The sequence below is a fragment of the Protopterus annectens genome, chromosome 1.part1, assembly GCF_019279795.1.
Source record: "Protopterus annectens isolate FY-2018-M chromosome 1.part1, PAN1.0, whole genome shotgun sequence".
NCBI lineage: Eukaryota > Metazoa > Chordata > Ceratodontiformes > Protopteridae > Protopterus > Protopterus annectens.
This window is the reverse complement of record NC_056726.1, coordinates 844,280,543-844,299,068: the sequence shown is the minus strand read 5'-3', so window position 1 is coordinate 844,299,068 and position 18,526 is coordinate 844,280,543. Positions and strand designations below refer to the sequence as shown.

The 18,526-nt window shown below is 37.1% G+C and overlaps 1 protein-coding gene across 1 annotated transcript in view; it reads left to right on the top strand.

Moving 5' to 3' along the window:
* The window catches only part of LOC122815150 (probable E3 ubiquitin-protein ligase HERC1), a 5,886,073-nt gene extending 5,868,940 nt beyond the window's left edge, over nt 1-17,133 (top strand). Inside the window, exon 78 of the mRNA XM_044087407.1 lies at nt 16,343-17,133. Coding sequence (XP_043943342.1) covers nt 16,343-16,528 — 186 coding nt within the window. The 3' untranslated portion in view covers nt 16,529-17,133. The remainder of the gene's footprint in view (nt 1-16,342) is intronic.
* The last annotated feature ends 1,393 nt before the right edge of the window (nt 17,134-18,526 follow it).

The following is an 18,526-nucleotide window of genomic DNA, read 5'->3' as shown; positions in this document are numbered from 1 at the left end:
CTTCAGTGGTGGATTCATCAAGTCTCTTTCAACCCGGGGCTTCCTTTCCAGGCACCAGTCCTGACTCAAGAGCTCTTTACAGAGTCCTGAGGCAGGGGATGGGGGCCTCCGTCAGCTCTCTCAAGGTTCAGGGTCTCTAGCCTCTTCATCAGAGGTCAGACCACATCAGTATAAAGGAGATGAGGGCTCTGCTTCTAACTCTTCAAGCATTTCATTTCCTGTTATATCCTGGGCCCCTAACAATTTTCAAAGACAATATCACAGTGATGTGGTATGTCAGCAGGCAAGGTGGTACACAGTCCTACCTTCTTTAGAGACTAGCTCTTCAGGTCTGGATTCTAGCTGTCCAGTATCATGTGATTCTTCAGGCTGTTTACATTCTCTTGGAGCACAGTCTAGTAGCAGACTCTTTGAGCAGGTCCAGCACACAAGCTCACGAATGGATGCTTTACAGAAATGTGTTCCTGGACATTGTCAATCAGTGGGGTATTCCTCAGGTAGATCTTTTTACCTCCCCTGTGAACAGACAACTTCCTGCATTCTGTTCCAGAATCCCAAGTCCTCTGGCTTGGAAAGTGGATGCTCTGCCTTTTCCTTGGAAGGGGATGTTTCTGTACTCCTTCCCTCCCCTTCCTCTGTTACTACCAGTCTTGCATAAGATAAGGTAGGACTTTCCCAAAATCTTGCCAGTGACTCACTTCTGGCCCAGACAGCATTAGTTCCCCCTTCTTTCTCACTTGGCCAGTGAGAATCACTACATTTGCCTCACTGGGTGAACCTTCTCACGCAACACAAGGGGTCTCTTATCCATCATTACTTGTCCACTCTTCAAATAATGCTGTGGGTGATAGGGTTCTGATCCCTTTTAGGCACCTGTTTTCTGAGGACGTGCTTTGGGTCTTGCAGGTGGCCAGGAAGCCCACTACCAGGAAATCATATTTGTCCAAATGGAAAAGATTTTATGTCTGGTGCCTCTCCCACCATCAGGATCTTCTCTCTCTGTGGAGGGTTCCTCTGCTTCTCTCTCATTTTTTGACCTGTCTCCATGTTAAGTTGGCATATTCTTCAGTTAAAGCTCACCTGTCAGCAATTTCTGCTGGTCTGCCCTTGACTATTCCTCTGGCTTCTAAATTTGAGAACAAGTAATATCTTAAAGGCACCCTTTATATCAGGCCTACCAGGAAGCCTATTCCGCCTTCCTGGGACCTCAGTTTTGTTCTTGAAAAATTGACTTGCTCCCTTTGAGCCTGCTGCATCATCTTCCTTACAATATTGTACTTGGAAAACAGTTCTTCTTTTGGCTCTCACTTTGGCCTAGAGGTTTCTGAACTTCAAGCTCTCATGGTTGTTCCTCCTTTATTAGTTTTCCACAAAGACAGGGTGTCTGTGCATACTAACCCTTCTTTTATGCCGAAGATGGTCAAAGAGTTGTTCCTTAATCAGTATATTCATTTGTCTTCCTTTTTTCCTTCCCTGCCATTGTGAAGGATCTTCACACCATGGATTTGTACAGACAGCTCAGATATTATTTGGATAAAACTAGTTATTCGTAAATCTCAGCAGCGTTTTATTAGCTTTTATCCGAGGGGTTTGGGTTTATCCATTTCTACGCAAACCATCTGTTTCTGAATTTCTAAAGCCATTTCTTTTTGTTATTCTTTTCATACTAAATATCTTTCCTCATCTTTAAATGCTCATTCTACCAAGGCTCTTGCTTGTTCTGGTGTTTTTTTTTCAAGGGGCTGGATACCAGTTCTATCCTTGAGGCTGATACTTGGTGTCCTGTTCATACATTCACTAAGCATTAAAAGTTAGATGTTCTTTATAGGGCTAGAGCTGACTTTGCCAGGGCTGTCCTACATGAGTTTCTGGTGAGTTCTTCACTGCCATCCTCCTCCCAGGTTTTCTGTTGAGCTTATTATGTCCTCTCCCTTCAGTTATGCATACTGCAACAGTGATATGAAAGGACATAGTCCAGTTGTGTAAAATCTTAACAGTAGATGTCTTTCTCCTCACTGTTGAAGTATTTGCTCCCTTCCTTCTGCCCCCTCTGCTCTAGCCTGTTATTTCTTGCCCTCCTGGCCAAAGGACTCTTTTCTTCTTCTTCTGTATGCACATGTTCTTCCTTGTCCCTTGGGACATTCTGTTCCTCCTGTGGCTTTTTCAGTTCTGAATGTGTGCATCTGTACGCCACCTTCATGCCATACGCCTTGCACAGGAAGCATGTATGATCTACGGCTCCTGTAAGTACTAAAGACTTTGGTGTACTGGCCAAATGGTGGACTGTCCTTGGTAAGAGATCCCTTCAGTTATAAATACTGCAAGAATCCCTTCAGTTATAAATACTGCAAGAGTGAACAGAAGGATATCTACTGTTATAGTTAGATTTTGCACAATTGTACTTTTTAACCTACCTCAAGTGGTGCTCTGTAGTGCTTCTTAAGTCAAGACAGACCACATATATTGGAACAGCTCATGGAGTTGTCATATAACATTTTTGTTGTGTTTTTCTCATATTTTATGTATAACATGCTAAGGTTTTGTTTATATTCCTTTCATATGACATTGAGAACGTGGGTAAGTAGCTCTGCCGTATGTAGTATAGTCTCCATTTTACCATGTAGGCATATGTAGATATCTCTAGGTTTCTATTTTAATTTTATGTGTATTCCAGATACTTTTCTTCTATGATTATTAAACTTGTTTGTTTTTAAGGCTATTTTATTCAGTGTGCATTTTTATATCCATTGTAGTGACTGCCTTCACAGTGTAGTACAGGGACTGCACTAACAGGAAGCTAATATTTATTTTCTTTGTGTTTGGTGCAGGAGACAGTGAAGACAGCACAGACAGGAAAATAAAAACTTACTTTGTGCATTGTGTGATGGGAAAGTGCATAGCACTGTTTTATGACGAGCATTAGTCTATGATATCTGGTTGTGGTATAAAACAGCATATAGAAGGTATATTAAAGGTACTTCAAGAATAGATATTCTGTATTGTTTATTTCCTGTGTCTGTCCACTAAATAGTGAATGTAGCAGTGCTTCTCACAGTACTTGCAAATACACACGGAGAACGGGAAACAGATTTCCAAGTATAGCTGTAACATTTTTATTTGCAGTATATGGTGATGGGGAAGCAAAATACAGTATTTTAAAATGATTTTGGGAAACTCTATTTAACATTATAGTACTGATTAGGCTAATTCAGTAAACAGATCATAATTAACTTTTCATTGACAACTGTGGGCATGTATAAAACCTCCATTTGTCACTTAAAGGGTCAGTTAAATCTAAGCACAATGCACTTTCTTCCAAAAATAGCTCTTTTATTGCAAATGAACTCATATCAACTAACTAACAGAATATAGATTTTTGGATAAAACTGTTATTGAAAGAGGGTTAGCTCAGAATCCTGTAGGACTGTGTGATAAAATGTCCTGATAACTTAGGAGATAAACCAAAAGATCCTGAAGTTTATATAGTTAATCACCTCTTGACTAATATCAAGTGTTAGAGTATATTTTGGATAAAGGCAGTGAACTTCAGATAATGTACACAGTTAGTCCTCCCTTTATACTAAAATTATATATCAACAACAGTCTCCTAAATATTCAGCTCAGCTCAAACTAAATTAATCTGATAATATTACAAATGTTATAGTAAATGTATATTTTCCTCGTTCAAATGTTGAAAAACTTACTAGTTTTTTAACTTCAAACTACTGCAAACAAACACAAGTTTATAATGCTTGGGAAGAAGTTAGTAAATCTCAACGTAGGACTGATCTAATAGCAGAAGAGATGCATAGTTTAAGAATTAAAACAGAAATAGATCAAACTATGCTAAAACAACATTTATAAAAAAATATTCAATTAATGTTAAATCAAATCTTGCATAAAAATGCTAGTGTAAAAAGTACCAAATATTTACTATCCAGAAAATGCTAGACACGTTTGTATTTATCTATCGAATCTATCTTTTGTTGACCAGGTTAGTCTCACTAGGCTAGTGGCCTCTTTTCAGGGGAGACACTACTATAGGACTTTTGCCAGAGCATCAGGAAACTTCTTGTACTCTTTGTTAAAGCTGCCATGGGATCTTCTGCATACACATGAACTGCCACCAACTCAAGCAGATGAGACCTTGTTTAAGGTCTCATCTGAAGGATAGTCATGTGAGGAAGAATTTTTCAGCCAGATTAACAAGTAACAGAATGGTACAAGGACATAAATTATAACTTTGCTGTAAATTATCAAGGACTGAATTGGTGGAATATTAAAAAAATTAAGGCATTTAGAAATCAAACCATTTAAATACATACATTTTATAGATTATATCTCTAACCAAAAAGTTTGCTACCAAATTTGAACCATAAAACTAAGGTTCTAGAATGTTTGTGGACCGTTTGGTGCCTGTATCCACTGGTGTTGGCAATTTCCAGAAATGTATAAATTGTAGTTGAAACATGGCCAGTCATGAAGGAGGTATTGTCTGTTAACCTAATATTAGATAAAGTACTTAGTATGGCAAAAACAACTGGCATTCCATAGTGCATGTATGGCTAGTAAAAGATTAATTTTTAAAGTATTGACATTAGCCAGCTGATGGTAACATAATTTTCTGCATGCAAAGCAAATGGAATGTTTAGAAAGGTTTTTCAAATTTTAGAAATCTGATGTACTACCTAGGGAGGAGGTGAATTCTAAATATGACCAGCATGTATGAATGTTTATAAAAATATACAGTTTAAAAATTGTGTAGCCCTCAAAATATTTCAGTATGATATGGATCAGTCTAATAAACATTTAAACTGCAAGATATTCAGGGTGCATGGTCATATACATTTTCTGGGTCCACAAAATATATGCACAGTTTATTGGTGAACTCCTATGAGCACTTTGCTATCAGTACAAGAACAAATTCATGGACTGCACAGAATGTGCATTCCCAGTTATTTATCGGTGTTTACTAGACACAGTCTACTTTCCAGCACCTTGATCTAGACTTTCCCAGAGAGCCTGAGTAATGTGCATCCACTATAACTGTTGCACATTCTCTTGTCCCTTTTTTGTAAATAGGGGCCTCCACCCCCACCCCATTTAGCCAGCCCATAATTATTTTCTTTACCTTCCATACCAAGCTGAACATGTGTAATACAAATGGCAAGCAATATCCAGTACCACCTTTATTTTCATGTGGATCTTATCATACCCTGCTGCCTTGCCACCTTGGAACAGCTTAATTGGTGCCATGCCCTTACCTGTATTAATGTACATAATCCCACCAGTTGCTTTTGGAATTTCCTCCTCTGGGTTCAGGAGTTCCACAAAGTGTTTTACAACTCCTGAAAGGGTCAAAATTTGAGGGCAGCATTGTTGTTGAGAACACTCTGGTTACTGTTTTTTTCCCTAATTAAGTTACTAGATGATTTGACAGAATGTCTTTGAGGCCATCTGTAAGACATTCTCTCTGGCTTTTCCTAACTTCCTCACATACCCAGACCTTTGCTTTAGGGATTGCTGCCTTCCTAGCCTCTCAACACCCACATTCATACCTATAGCCACCCCCAGTATGCTTTCTGTAACTTTATTATTCCCTTAGTGCAGGCACCCATCACTGAGTTGTAGCTTTACCACCATGATTACCACAGACAAACTGTGACCTCCCTCATGTGTACAAGAATAGCTCTTCTAGAAGTGATCCCTCATAGAATTATCTACAAGGTGACTCCAACATTCACAGGGCACCACAGCTAAACGTGTGGGTATTGTACATCTGTCTAGCTGTTGCCCTAGCTGTCTGACACAAGTCGATAGCACAAGATGATCATTTAACAGCTCAGCAACTCTTTTAACCCAAGTGTCCAACATATACAGCCTCAGATTTGATGACAAGTAAAATGTTAGTTACGGACTCTTGGCCCAGTCAGAATATTTAAATTCTGATACTGATAAGTGTGAATCACAAAATATTGAGACCAAATATGTGGCAATGTGGACTTGAATATACTAAGTCCGAGACTTTTATGGGTTGGAGTGTTCCCTTTTTCCCAAGGTATGGCAGTTGTGATTCTGTATGTAAGTAGTAGGGGTGGGGGGTGCAGGAGAGTTTTCCTCCTCTAAAAAAAATAACTTTAAAAGAAAACAGCAATTGTCAACATTTAGTGACCTCCTTTAGCTTTTGGTACTGGGATTCACAGTTATTTTCTTGAAATTACAAAAGGACCTAACCTTGGCCCAGGGTGCTATAATACCAAGCTCTCTTATGAGTAGCTTTGTGGTTAAACATGACACTTATTATGGACTGTCTGTGACTTATATACAAGTCTAATAGCAGATTAAGAGTTGGATTCAGATCAGACAAACTATCCTTCCCAGTCATTATTCTCTAGTTGTCTGTTTAGCATTCCCAAGATGAGTGCTGAAGTCAAAGGCTGGTAGAAATACAGTGCCATTGGGTAGTACCCTATCAGGCACTGTTCCCATGGTCTCCAAGAAAGCTGAATAATCTGAATAGCTGTTAGGTGTGTAGCTCATAATGCTCATCATATTGATCAGTGTTGCAGTAGCCTTAGCTATATGGGTTATAGCCTGCCAAGGATGTAGCAGCCAGTCAGCTTCCAAAGTTTCAGGGCACCTTCTACACACCCAAACTGTCAGGCAGCTCAAGCTGAGCTGACTAAAAGACAAGTTTAGGTACCAAACCCTTCAGAGCTTTACTGCTGCCAAAAATACGTTCCTCTGAGGCTTTTGAGCATCAACAGTTGGCTTTTGCTGCTCCATTGCTGGGCATATAAGCTTCCTTTAGGGAAAACATTTCCATTTAAAAAGTTTTGCTTGTTATTGATACTTTCTTCTTCAGGAAAGTTATTTTAACCCTAGAAAAAGATATTTTGCTTTTACTGGCATTTGCTGCTTGTTTCCTCTGGGAAAGAGGCACCATTTTGGACTTGACCATTGAACAATCTATCAGTCCCACATTCAGTTCTTCTATCAGCCACAAAAAGAAAACGTTAAGCAAACAGCCTTTTCCATCACAGCAGGCTAGCAATTTCGTAAACAAAGGCTGCGAGTACACCTATAAGTGCTAAGGCTAAAAGCCGAAACAACAAACCTTGTGCGACAGCGTAAAATAAAATCACAAATATTTATTATAAACTGATAAAAAAACACCAGAGTTTAGCGCTTTCACCCTCAATAACAGGGCTTCCTCAGAACTCTCAAACCAATTTACATTGGATACATAAATAACTTTTTTGGCGCCAAAACAGCTTTCAAATATTTAAAGTGACACTACAAGAAAAAATTGCTAATAATATAAACAATATACTGCAATCTTTACATAAATAAATAAAAAAAAAAATAATACAGTCTACATATTATCAGCATGTCGTAATTTTCTAAATATAAAATCAAGGTTACTGTTAAATGACTTCAGGTATTTATAATGGCTGAAATATAATATATACTAATAAATAAAAAATAAATATAAAAAAATTTAAAATATGTATATATGATTATATATATATGCATTTAAAATAGCAGAGTGAATGAAAAAATAAAATTTAATAAATATGTATATTTGATTGTATAATACTAATAATAAAACTATATATACTAATAAAAAATTATATATATAAAGCCTCCTAATCAATTTATTTTATAATATATGAATTAAAATCTATGATTTGTTCTTTATAGTACCCAATAATGATTTTATAGATATATAGTCATTAAGGCCCGGGGGTGTGGTGGCATCTAATTAAATCTGCCACCAAATTTCTTTATAACTTAACAAACCTTTCATATCACCCCCTTTAGGGTCAAATTTGACTATTTCTAAAATAATAAATTTGAATACGTGGTCGTCCCCTTTGTGTAAAATGTGTATGTAGGGAGCATTATTTCTGTCCTTTGTTTTTATGCTGTACATGTCATAAATTATTTTTTAAGATGTCTTTCAGTTTTGCCTACATAAAAACTATGACATATTTAACAAATGCTTAAATAGACCACAAACTTACTGTTACAGTTACCTAACTTACTTCTAATACAGCTCCTCAATTCATTATTTAAATACATTATTGACTTCTCAGACATATACTTGCACTGATTACAGGCACCACATTTTAAACTCCTACCTATGGCAAAATTATGTTCTGTATTTATATCTTTCTTATATTCTAATAACTCTTTAATATTATTTCCCATTTTAAAAATAAAATTAGGTTTGGTACCAATAATTTTTGTAATTTGGACATCATTAAGAATTAACTGGCAAGAATCACTTATAATTTTTTTAACATAACCAGCTGCCATGTTATATTGAATCACACAAGATTTTTGAAAATTAACAACATTAGTAGGTTCCATGTTCTTCATATCACATATAGTGTTAAGTTACTGTTCTAAGATTCTATTCCTACTACATAATAAGGGTTGATATCTAGTATTACGTAAATTTAAAATATATTGAATAGTGTTGTCCATCATGTTACTAGGATATCCCCTTTGTAAAAATAATTCCCTAATAAACCTTAATTCTGCTCTTAAAACATTGTCATCTGAGGTCATGCGTGCTATTCGTATGCATTGTCCTTTGAAAATGTTATTTTTTAATTTCTCAGGATGACAACTCATATAATGCAGATAACTATTTGAAAATGTGTCCTTCCTGTATATGGATGAAGAAAGTTGACTTGTTTCATATGTTATTAACGTATCTAGATAAGGTACACCTATTTTATTATAAGAAAAAGTAAATTTCAAATATTCACTACTGGAGTTCAGAGAATGAATAAAGGTCTCCAGTGTCTGTTCATCTGTCCCCCATAAAATATATATATCATCTAAAAATCTCGAATAATGTTTCACATATCGATAAAACTCACTCTTAAATAGGAAATTCTCTTCACAATGTAGCATAACCATATTTGCGTAAATGGGGGCGCATGCTGCACCCATCGCTACTCCTCTTGTCTGTTTGAAAATTTCCCCTTCGAAATAAATAAAATTATTGTCAAGAACTATAGACATCATTTCTTGTAACAAATAAATTTCCTCCCATTCCATTCCGGAATATTTCCTAATACTATAAGTAAATGCTTCAAGTCCATCATCTCTAATGATACAAGAATATAAATCAATTACATCTATAGTTACAAATATAATTTTGTCGAGATCTAAATCTATTGGAAAATTACTAAGAAAGTTCCAAGAATCCTTCACTATGTGGGGTACTTTATCATAAATATTTTTTAATTTTACATCAATAAATCTCCCTATGGTGAAGGTCTTGGAACAACTCCCAGAAACTATCAGTCTAAATGGGGGATCAATTTTATCCTTGTGTACCTTAGGTATACCTACAAATGATGCTAATTTAGGAAACTGAATTCTTAAAAACTCATACTCATCTTCGGTAATTCTCCCTTCAATAAAATATTCCTCAATATAGGAATCTATCCTATGATAGGCTATATTAAGTTCATTAATAGAAATAGGAGTGTAATTACCTGAATAGTGTAAAATAGTGTCACTTTAACTAAATAAATAACTAAATAGTATCAGGAAATATGATAAGAATTATGTATATAAATATATTTTCATTATTTATTTATTTAGTATTATTATTTTTGCTTCTACATGGGCTTTTGCCATTTCTATGAATTTATATTTCTATTTTTATGAATTTACTATTATTTTATGATTTTCTTATTTATATATATTATAGATATTTATATATATATATATATATGCATTTTTATACATTAACATATGTATAAAATGTTTACATTTTTATATTTCTATATTTTTGCATACATATCTATATATGTTCATATATCTTGTTGCATACTGTATAGAAACATATATATTTTTAGTTTTATATGGCTTTAGGTCTTTCTTGATATAAGTGGTTATTATGAATGACTTGAACTAACAGCATTGTAACAGTCACTATGACTACCTGTTTGATTTAAATGAATTATTTGATTGAATTTAATTAAGTGTAATTGGTTAGTATATTTAAAGATTGTTCTGTGATTAGTAAATGAAATCTGATGAAGCGTGCAGTGTTTGGCACGTGAAAGCGCTCATTCTTGTCTACAATTAAACTTTGGAATTTTATGTGCATCGTAGTGGTGGTCTTGTCCTGTATTTTCATCATTGTTTGGTTTCTTTTCTGGAATCGAGACCTTTGGAGAGCAGCTGTACCTTGTTTCACTTCATTATTATAAGGGGTAATTAGGTTAGCAAGTATTGGAGTATTATTTGGTTGGTAAAAGATTTTATGAGCTATGGTAAGTTGGGAAAGAGTTAGCACGTTAGGGAGTTCAAGCCAGTCTAGCTGCTTTAGATTCAGACAATGGTGTGTTCGAAATGCATTACCAGTGGCAAATCTGGCAATGTTGTTATAGGAGTTTGATAGTTTGAGAAGATTATTTTTCTTTAGATTAGTATAAATAGGAGAAGCATAGAGGAGAGCTGAGATTAAGTGAGAGTGGGCAATGGTAGTTCTAGCTATGGGAGTTAAGAAGGGTTTGATTCTATATAAGGATCCTATTTTTCTGTTCACTGTTTGAATGGTGTTATTTATATGGTTATCGAAGTTAAGGTTGTTGTCAGTTGTGACTCCTAATAGTTTGGTAGTAGGATTGGGAAAGATGAGGGTTCCATTGTTAGATTTAATAGAGAAGTCTATAGGAGAGGACCTATTTGTAGATGTGAAAAGTAGAAGTTTGGTTTTTTTGGCATTTAAAAGGAGGCAGCGTTTAAGGAACCAGTCTTCTACTGAGTTGAATACCTTTTGAGTTAGAGAGTGTAGTTCAGAAATGGTGTTGGCAGAACATATATAAGTGTGGAATCATCGGCATATTGAATGCAGGTGGCTTCTGGGACTGCTACCTGAAGGTCGGTGATGAATAGTGAAAAAAAGAAGAGGTCCTAAAATGGAGCCCTGGGGGACTTCAAGGGTGACTGGTGTGTGGGATGTGCCTTCATCACATGCTGTCTTAGGGAGTTATAGAACCAGTTCTTCCTTCCCAGTTGGGAAAGGAGTTTTATTCAAGGAAGTTTTTAGTATCCAAGAAAGAAAATATTTGCAGACCAGTTCTGGATCTTTCTTTCATAAACCTGTTTGTGATAGTCCCCAAATTCAAAATGATCTCACTTCACAACCTGTTAACTCTTCTTTCTCATTCAAGTTTCCTGGTAACGCTAGATTTAAAAAGATGTAGATCATCACATTCCTATTCATCCAGACTTCGGGTGTTTTTTTTAATTGTTTTTGTCTGGGTCACATTATCAGTTATCTGCCTTTCCCTTTGGACTGTCCACTGCACAAAGTGCTCACAAAGTGTCTGGCTCCAGTTCTAGGTCATTGCAGGCCACAGGGTATCCACATTTTTCCATATCTGGATAACTTGCTTATTTTTTCAGTCTTTTTAAAAAGTAACAGGAATTTTTGTTTTGGGTGAGAGATCCCTTACACAAGCTGTTATTCCAGGAGAAAAATTGAAAGTCTTTCTTGAGTCCTTCTCACAGGATTTTGTTTCTGGGGTATCAAATAGACACCACAGTGCAAAGAGCTTTTCTTCCACAGGAGAAAAATTATCTATATCTAGATCTGTTTTCCACTCAGACTTTAGTCACAGTGAGGGAAGAGCTCAGGATTTTGGCTCTTTTGGCTTCTATGATTCTCATTGATATCCCTGACAAGAATCCACATGAGACAGATACAGTGTTATCTGAAATTTCTTTGGTCCTGGGATCAGTACCCTTTGTCTTTTCAGATCTTGGTGCTGAGGCTTGTCAGAAGAGAAATCCCTTAGTGGACTCAACAGATATCCCTAAATCCAGGTCTCCCCTTCTCACTCCCTGTTCCAAAGCTGTGAGTCACCACAGACACCACATACTATGCTTAGGGAGCAGTTGCAGGAAAGATAAAAGTGCAAGGTGTGTGGGACACCAAGGACAGATGCAAACACGTAAATATAAAATAGATGCTTTTCCTGATCAAGGCACTCAACTCTGTGAATCATCTTTGGTCCCTGATACCTGTTCAAGTTATTACAGATAATACCACAGTCATGTAGTACATCAACAAGCAAGGGGGGTTCAGGTCATACCCCCTCTGCAGACTTGCAATTAGAACTTAAGATATAACTTCACAGTACAATCTCATTCTACAGATATTCTACATTCCATTAGAGCAAAATTGTATGGAAGACAAGCTTAGCAAGACGAGGGCAGACCCTCATGAATGGATACTGGCTCAGAGAGTCTTCCAAGATTTGATCATTCTGTGGGGAGTTCCTCAAATAGATCTGTTTGCCTCTTCTCTGGACAATCAGCTGGCAAGATTCTGCCCCAGCAATCCATGCAAAAAAGCCTGTTACTAGAAAGCCATTTATTAGCAAATGGAAAAAGTTTTCTAGTTGGTGCCAGCAACATAACCAGCACCCCATTCAGGATTAGTTGTTCACTGGTTTTACAATATTTGTTTGAGTTACTATCCTATGGCTTTAATTACTCCTCTGACAAGTTTAATTTGTCGGCCATTTTAACATGTCTGCCCCTTAATCCTCCTCTTTCAATGTATTCTCATGCTAAAATTTTCTTGAAATTCGTTTGCATAAGAGCCCTCCAAGAAAACCGATGGCCCCTCCTTGTGATCTTAATTTTGTGTTAGAGAAGCTAACACTTGCTCCATTTTAACCTGTTAACCTGGCTGACTTGAAGCTCTTAACATGGAATTGTTCTGACCTCTGCAAGAAGGGAATCTGAGTTGGAAGCTCTTATGGTGATTCAGTCCTATCTGATTTTCCACATAAACAGGATTTCTTTGAGAGATAATCCTTCTGTAATGCCTAAAGTGGTATCCAAATTTACATTATGAACTATTTTGTCTCCCAATTTTCTTTTCTAAACAAAAAATGAGGGAAAAAGAATACCCTGTACCTTGAATGTCCATCAACAAATTGGGTACAATCCTGACAGAACTAAATTCTTCGCATAAGTTGTTCATTTCTTGTGAAGGTAAAAAGAAGGGACAACCTCTGTCAAAACAGACTATTTCTAAATGCTTGTCAAATGCTATTACCTTTTGTTATACTCTCCACAACAAAAACTATTCCAGTCAGGATCAAGGCCCACTCTACCAGGTCACTGGCTTCATCTATGGCTTTTTGGAAAAGATTGGATTCTAGAAACTGCAGCTTGGTCCTTTGTACAGACTTTTACAAAACACTATAAGCTTGATCCCTTCTCTAGGGCTAGGTCAGGCTTTACAAGCCTCATTCTTCAAGGGCTTCTTCCTCCTCCCAAATGTAGTAAGCTAAAGTAATCTATGCACATAGCTATGGTTAATGATTAATATGATGGCCATAGTACAGTTGTATAAGTAAACTTACCCTGACAATAGATGTTTAAATGATTATAGCTTCAGAAGCTGCTCCACCCTCCTTGCTTTTTGTTGTGCTGTATATGCCAGGATGTGTTCATTTATTTTTTTGTTCTTCCTAGCATTGTCCTTTCAGGACTCAACCTCCCTGTTTTTGTTGGCATGAAAGTTTTGAAGGTCCTGACATCCAAACTTATTTTTTAGTCAGCTCAGCTCAGCTCAGCTTGAGCTGCCCAACAGTTTTAGCATGTGGAAGGTGCCCTGAAGCTTTGGAAGCTGGCCAACTGTTATATCCTTGGCAGGATATAACCCACATAGCTACTGCAGTAATGATCATTTGAAGATCTACTGTTATGGTAAGTTTACTGACACAACAGTACTTTCTCATTGAGGTTTGGACCTTTCATCTACAGACGCAAACTCCAAACACATGCTACTCACCTGGGAAGCATGTAAATATCATCACACCTGTTAACACCATCTCCCAAATAGGATAGAGATCACACTTCCGATGAGAAGTGTGGTTTCAGAAAATGTATTAAGGGAAGAGGTAATACAAACTGTATCTAGCTAGTACATTTCATGTGGGTGAAAGGATGAATGGAAGAATGGATTATAGCTATCTTAACAAGTTTGTTGTGGTTTTAGGCAGTCAACTTTTTTGTTAAATTTGTATCTAGTGTGTATCCATTCACAGTCTGAAAAAGTGTAACCATGCATTGAATCTTTAGGCTGTTGAAGTTCTCTGTCATGCATTCCATTATTTTCCATATCTCTCATTTTGTTTATGTTGTTATATCAAGCATTTACTTGCCTGATGCATCACACATTTCTCTTTTTTTTAATGTATGCATTTCTTTGTCTAGGAAGGACTGTACCTGAAATATAAACATTATCTTAGTAACAGAAGATATTTGTTATAACTGCATTAGTTTGTCTAAATTTCACCATGGAAGGATATTGTATCTGCAGTACTGAATCTTTGGCAAAATATGCATAGATGATGTGATAGAGAGCTGGTAAAAAAGAGAGAGAGAGCTGCATGCACTGCAGAATGTGATGTGAATTCTGTAGATGTTTCCATAATCATACAGTGACATAGCTCCTGGAATTCCAAGTCCTGACAGTTTTTAGAAACTTGAAGTGCAAAGATCTAGGGCTTTGCCAATCCTCATGCAGTGTATACTAGTTAAGACTAAGGGGGGCCCTATGCCTGATTCTAAAGGAGGAATTGGGTTGTCCTAACAAAAATCATTCAGTGTGTTGAACATTAATAAGACCTGCCAATGTACAATGCCAAATCATCGGAGAAGACCATTGAAATCAATGTGTTTCTTGGCAAGGTGGAAGCTCCATCCATATGATGAACTAAGTAGGGAGTACTAGCTGAGAAGCCAGACTGCCTGAAATACCTAGTTCCACATACAGGTGGAGCTATATTGTAAGTACTGGGAGTTCAGAAGGGGACCTCACACATGTATGGTAGTGATTAGTGTGGGTTATCCCCCAAACTTCTCTGGGGATGACTCTTTTAGTGTTTTTTTTTTTTAAATCATACCTCACATCTGCATCTCCTATCTTGGATATGGTGAATTCTAGCATGACAGCTGTGCTGGCTGCCATGCCTGCATTCACAAGTCCCACGTAACAGATGGAGCTGCATGTCAGGGCTGGTATTGCCTGCAGTACCTGGCCTATTATGTACATAGGACTGCTGTGCCACTCTCAAAATAGGTAACGTGGTTCATTAACATTGAATATTAGTGAATTTCTTATCTTTTTTGGGCATAGTGGACTATGATTAATTTCAATACCTAGGCTTTTTGAGATATTGAACTGGGTGAATTTCACTCAAAGAATGATATTATTCAAGGGACTGTTTGATTTTACTGTTCAGGGAAGGAGGAGTGGGATAATGGAGGCTGTACACTCTTATTACTGCAGTATTTTACAATCTGAAATAGAGGCTAAATCAGAACACAGATCATCTTAATTTCACCCTTATTATGCTTATATTTGCATATCCACACACACCTGTATGCAGTAGCTACACCGTCCACTTATGGAACCGTCGGTTTCTGTTCTTGGAACCCTTCCTTTCCTACACAACTGTGGTTATGTCCCCTAGAAAATTAGCATACTGCTCCCAACAAATAACACTGGGCAATTTAGTACATCAGTCTGTCCATGCTAATGTTACCCCGTTGCCTTTTCTTTCCACAAATACGTTGTCCCATTGTTATGTCATATGGTACTTATGTCCCTGAGAATACCTTCTTCCTGCATTTAAAGGATTGTTTTATTGGATCCATGCTGGAACTTTCAAAAGACTAGAAAAAGTCATCATAGGTCTAACATACTCCCAGGTCCTTATCATCGGACACACCGTAATGTCAGTCACTGAGGTCTTACACTGATATGACACTGCATCTTTCCTTTTTAACTAAAAAGTACATTTAAAAACTGACATTATGGCATCTTTTAATGGAAAATGGGGATTTATAGCATCACATTTGACCCAGTGAGTTGGTTCTCCCCTTTCATTGTGATCACATGGGGTCTCTTAATATGTGGAGCTTAGCTGGGTATGCTATAATTAATGTCATGAGTACAGTGCTTTCAGTTAGAAAGGCATAATTGGTGGCAGTGGTGGTAAGGTTGCTCTTCGCTAGGCTGGACTGGTCTGTACAAAAGTGATGTAAATTTGTCACCACCCAACTTCTTCTAGAAGAGCTTTACTTGACCACTGGACCTCCTAATACACACACACACACACACACACACACACACACACATGTGTGTGTGTATAATTCTTGTTTCATAATGAGCATAATGGCTTCACATAAGCAAGTAAAAATCATTGTTCTTTTATTAGTACAATTGTCATGAAACTGTAATGTTTGATGTTAATGATTGTCTTTTGTTTTCTGCCACTAGCCCATCAATGGCCTCCCAACAGCTCAGACATGCTTTTTCCAGCTGAGGCTGCCTCCTTACACCAGTCAGTCTGTAATGGCTGAAAGACTACGCTATGCCATCAACAACTGCCCCTGTATTGATATGGACAACTACATGCTATCCCGTAATACAGACGCAGGTGATGAGTCAGATACAGAACATTAACCTCAGCCTAAACCCTTAGAAGTGAAGAGGAAGAACCACTGAGAGAGATCATGATCAAACTGCTGCACTGAAACACTTGAACTGTTGAACTCTGGAAAAGTGATGTCCATTGCTGTAAACCAAAATATTACTCTGAAATGCTGAAATAAATGCCTACATGCCAAAGTTGCACAGGTGACATTTATGCCTTCAGCTCCACAAATGTAAGAGGACAGAGCACCAAATACTGTCACGGGCACATCGCCAGAGCCTGCTTAAAGTGGTTTAATGACATGTCTGAATCTCACAAGATGTTGACTTTGTCATTAGGATAGTGGTGCTTTAGTATTATAGGCTAGATTTTCTAATTCTTCTTGTTAATTGCACAGAAAGAAGGAGTTTTTTTTGTATTATATGTTTACCTACATAAATGCTTTCAGCCTGGTGTTTCTTTTTGTGAACTGTTTATCATTGCTGTCAAAACACAGTGCTAATCTGGTCTGAACACTGGTTAACCAAGAATATTTTGTACATTGTTCCTAATATGAAGTTAAAATTTATTTGATTTTTAAGAATGGAAATTGACACTTGCTGCAGAAATAAATAACCACATTATGTAGCCTGCCTTTTAGTGTGTGTGTGTGTGTGTGTGTGCGCGCACGCGCGCATGTGTCTGTATCTATGTGTGGAGGAGTAGCCTAGAAGTTGTCACTTAGTTGTATTAAATCTTGTTAATACTGGTGTATTATTAAGACTTAGAGATTAAATACTTTAGAAAATCAATTCAATACTTAGTGATAAACATCAGTTTGCATTATTTTTTCAAAGTAAACAGCTTGTAACAGTATTTTTGTACCTCACTGACAGGCTTCATATAGTACAAATTTCAAGGCTTAACAGTGAAATGTTATCTGTTTTGAAAATTGATCATGGCACAGTGCTTAGGTTGCTGAGCTGAGAATCCACATGCTTTGAATACAGAAGGCACATGTAGTCCAAAGCACTTCCATCTTTTCAAGTTAATTTCTCCAAGTCTTTTAGATTCTAATACCATGACAAGAATGGACCCCAATCCTATGTCAAAGTATCATTAAAGTTTGTAAAATTAGTATTGCTTCAGTCTTTGATATCAGCCAGAAGTGCTCTTTGCAGCACCTGCAATGTGCCCAGAACTGACTCCTCCTGCAATTCATACGGAGTTACATATATCAACAGCATATCTAAGTAAGACTGACATTTCTTTTTTTATGAGACTCACTGCTCCTACTACTATTGGAACCATCTAGGTTATCTGTCTTCCACATTGTCCTTGTTTCTGCCTGCAAATCCTGTTATTTTATGACTTTGTGACCCTCTGTATGTAAGACACTGTAATCACTGGGTGTAGCAATTTCTCTCTATATGTAAGACACTGTAATCCCTGGGTATAACAATTTATCTCTATATGTAAGACATTGGGTGTAGAAATTTCAATAATAGATTGGGCTACTATATCTGTTTTCCAAACTGTTGGTGATGGTTGATCCCTTGTGATGTAACCTTCATCATTCTCTATAATGCTTTGTGGCTAATTTCCAATGCTTCTTAGCTACTTTGGTATTGTAATATTTGCAGAATTCCCATTGCAAGTCTTTCCACATTATTTGTGCCATGGTAGCATTGTCACCTCACAGCAAGAGGTTCTGTGGTTCGATTCTCGGCTGGGGTGCCTTCTGTGCGGAGTCTGCATGTCCCCCCTGTGTTCATATGGGTTTTCTCCGGCTGCTCTTGTTTTCTCCCATGTTACAAAGACATGCATCTGGAGTGTTTCACCCTGGGTCTCCACTAAAAATTGGCTTTGTTCCAAGTCGGACTTTCCCGGTTAATAAATAAAACTAAAACTAAACATGCATTTGTCTGTTTCTCCCACATGTTCAGTGGACTTTGTTAACCAATATGTATGAAGTCCACTATCTTAGGCCGCTATTATTAACCTTTCATTGTTTGGTTTAAATTCACATCTCCTTAAACACTCCTGCA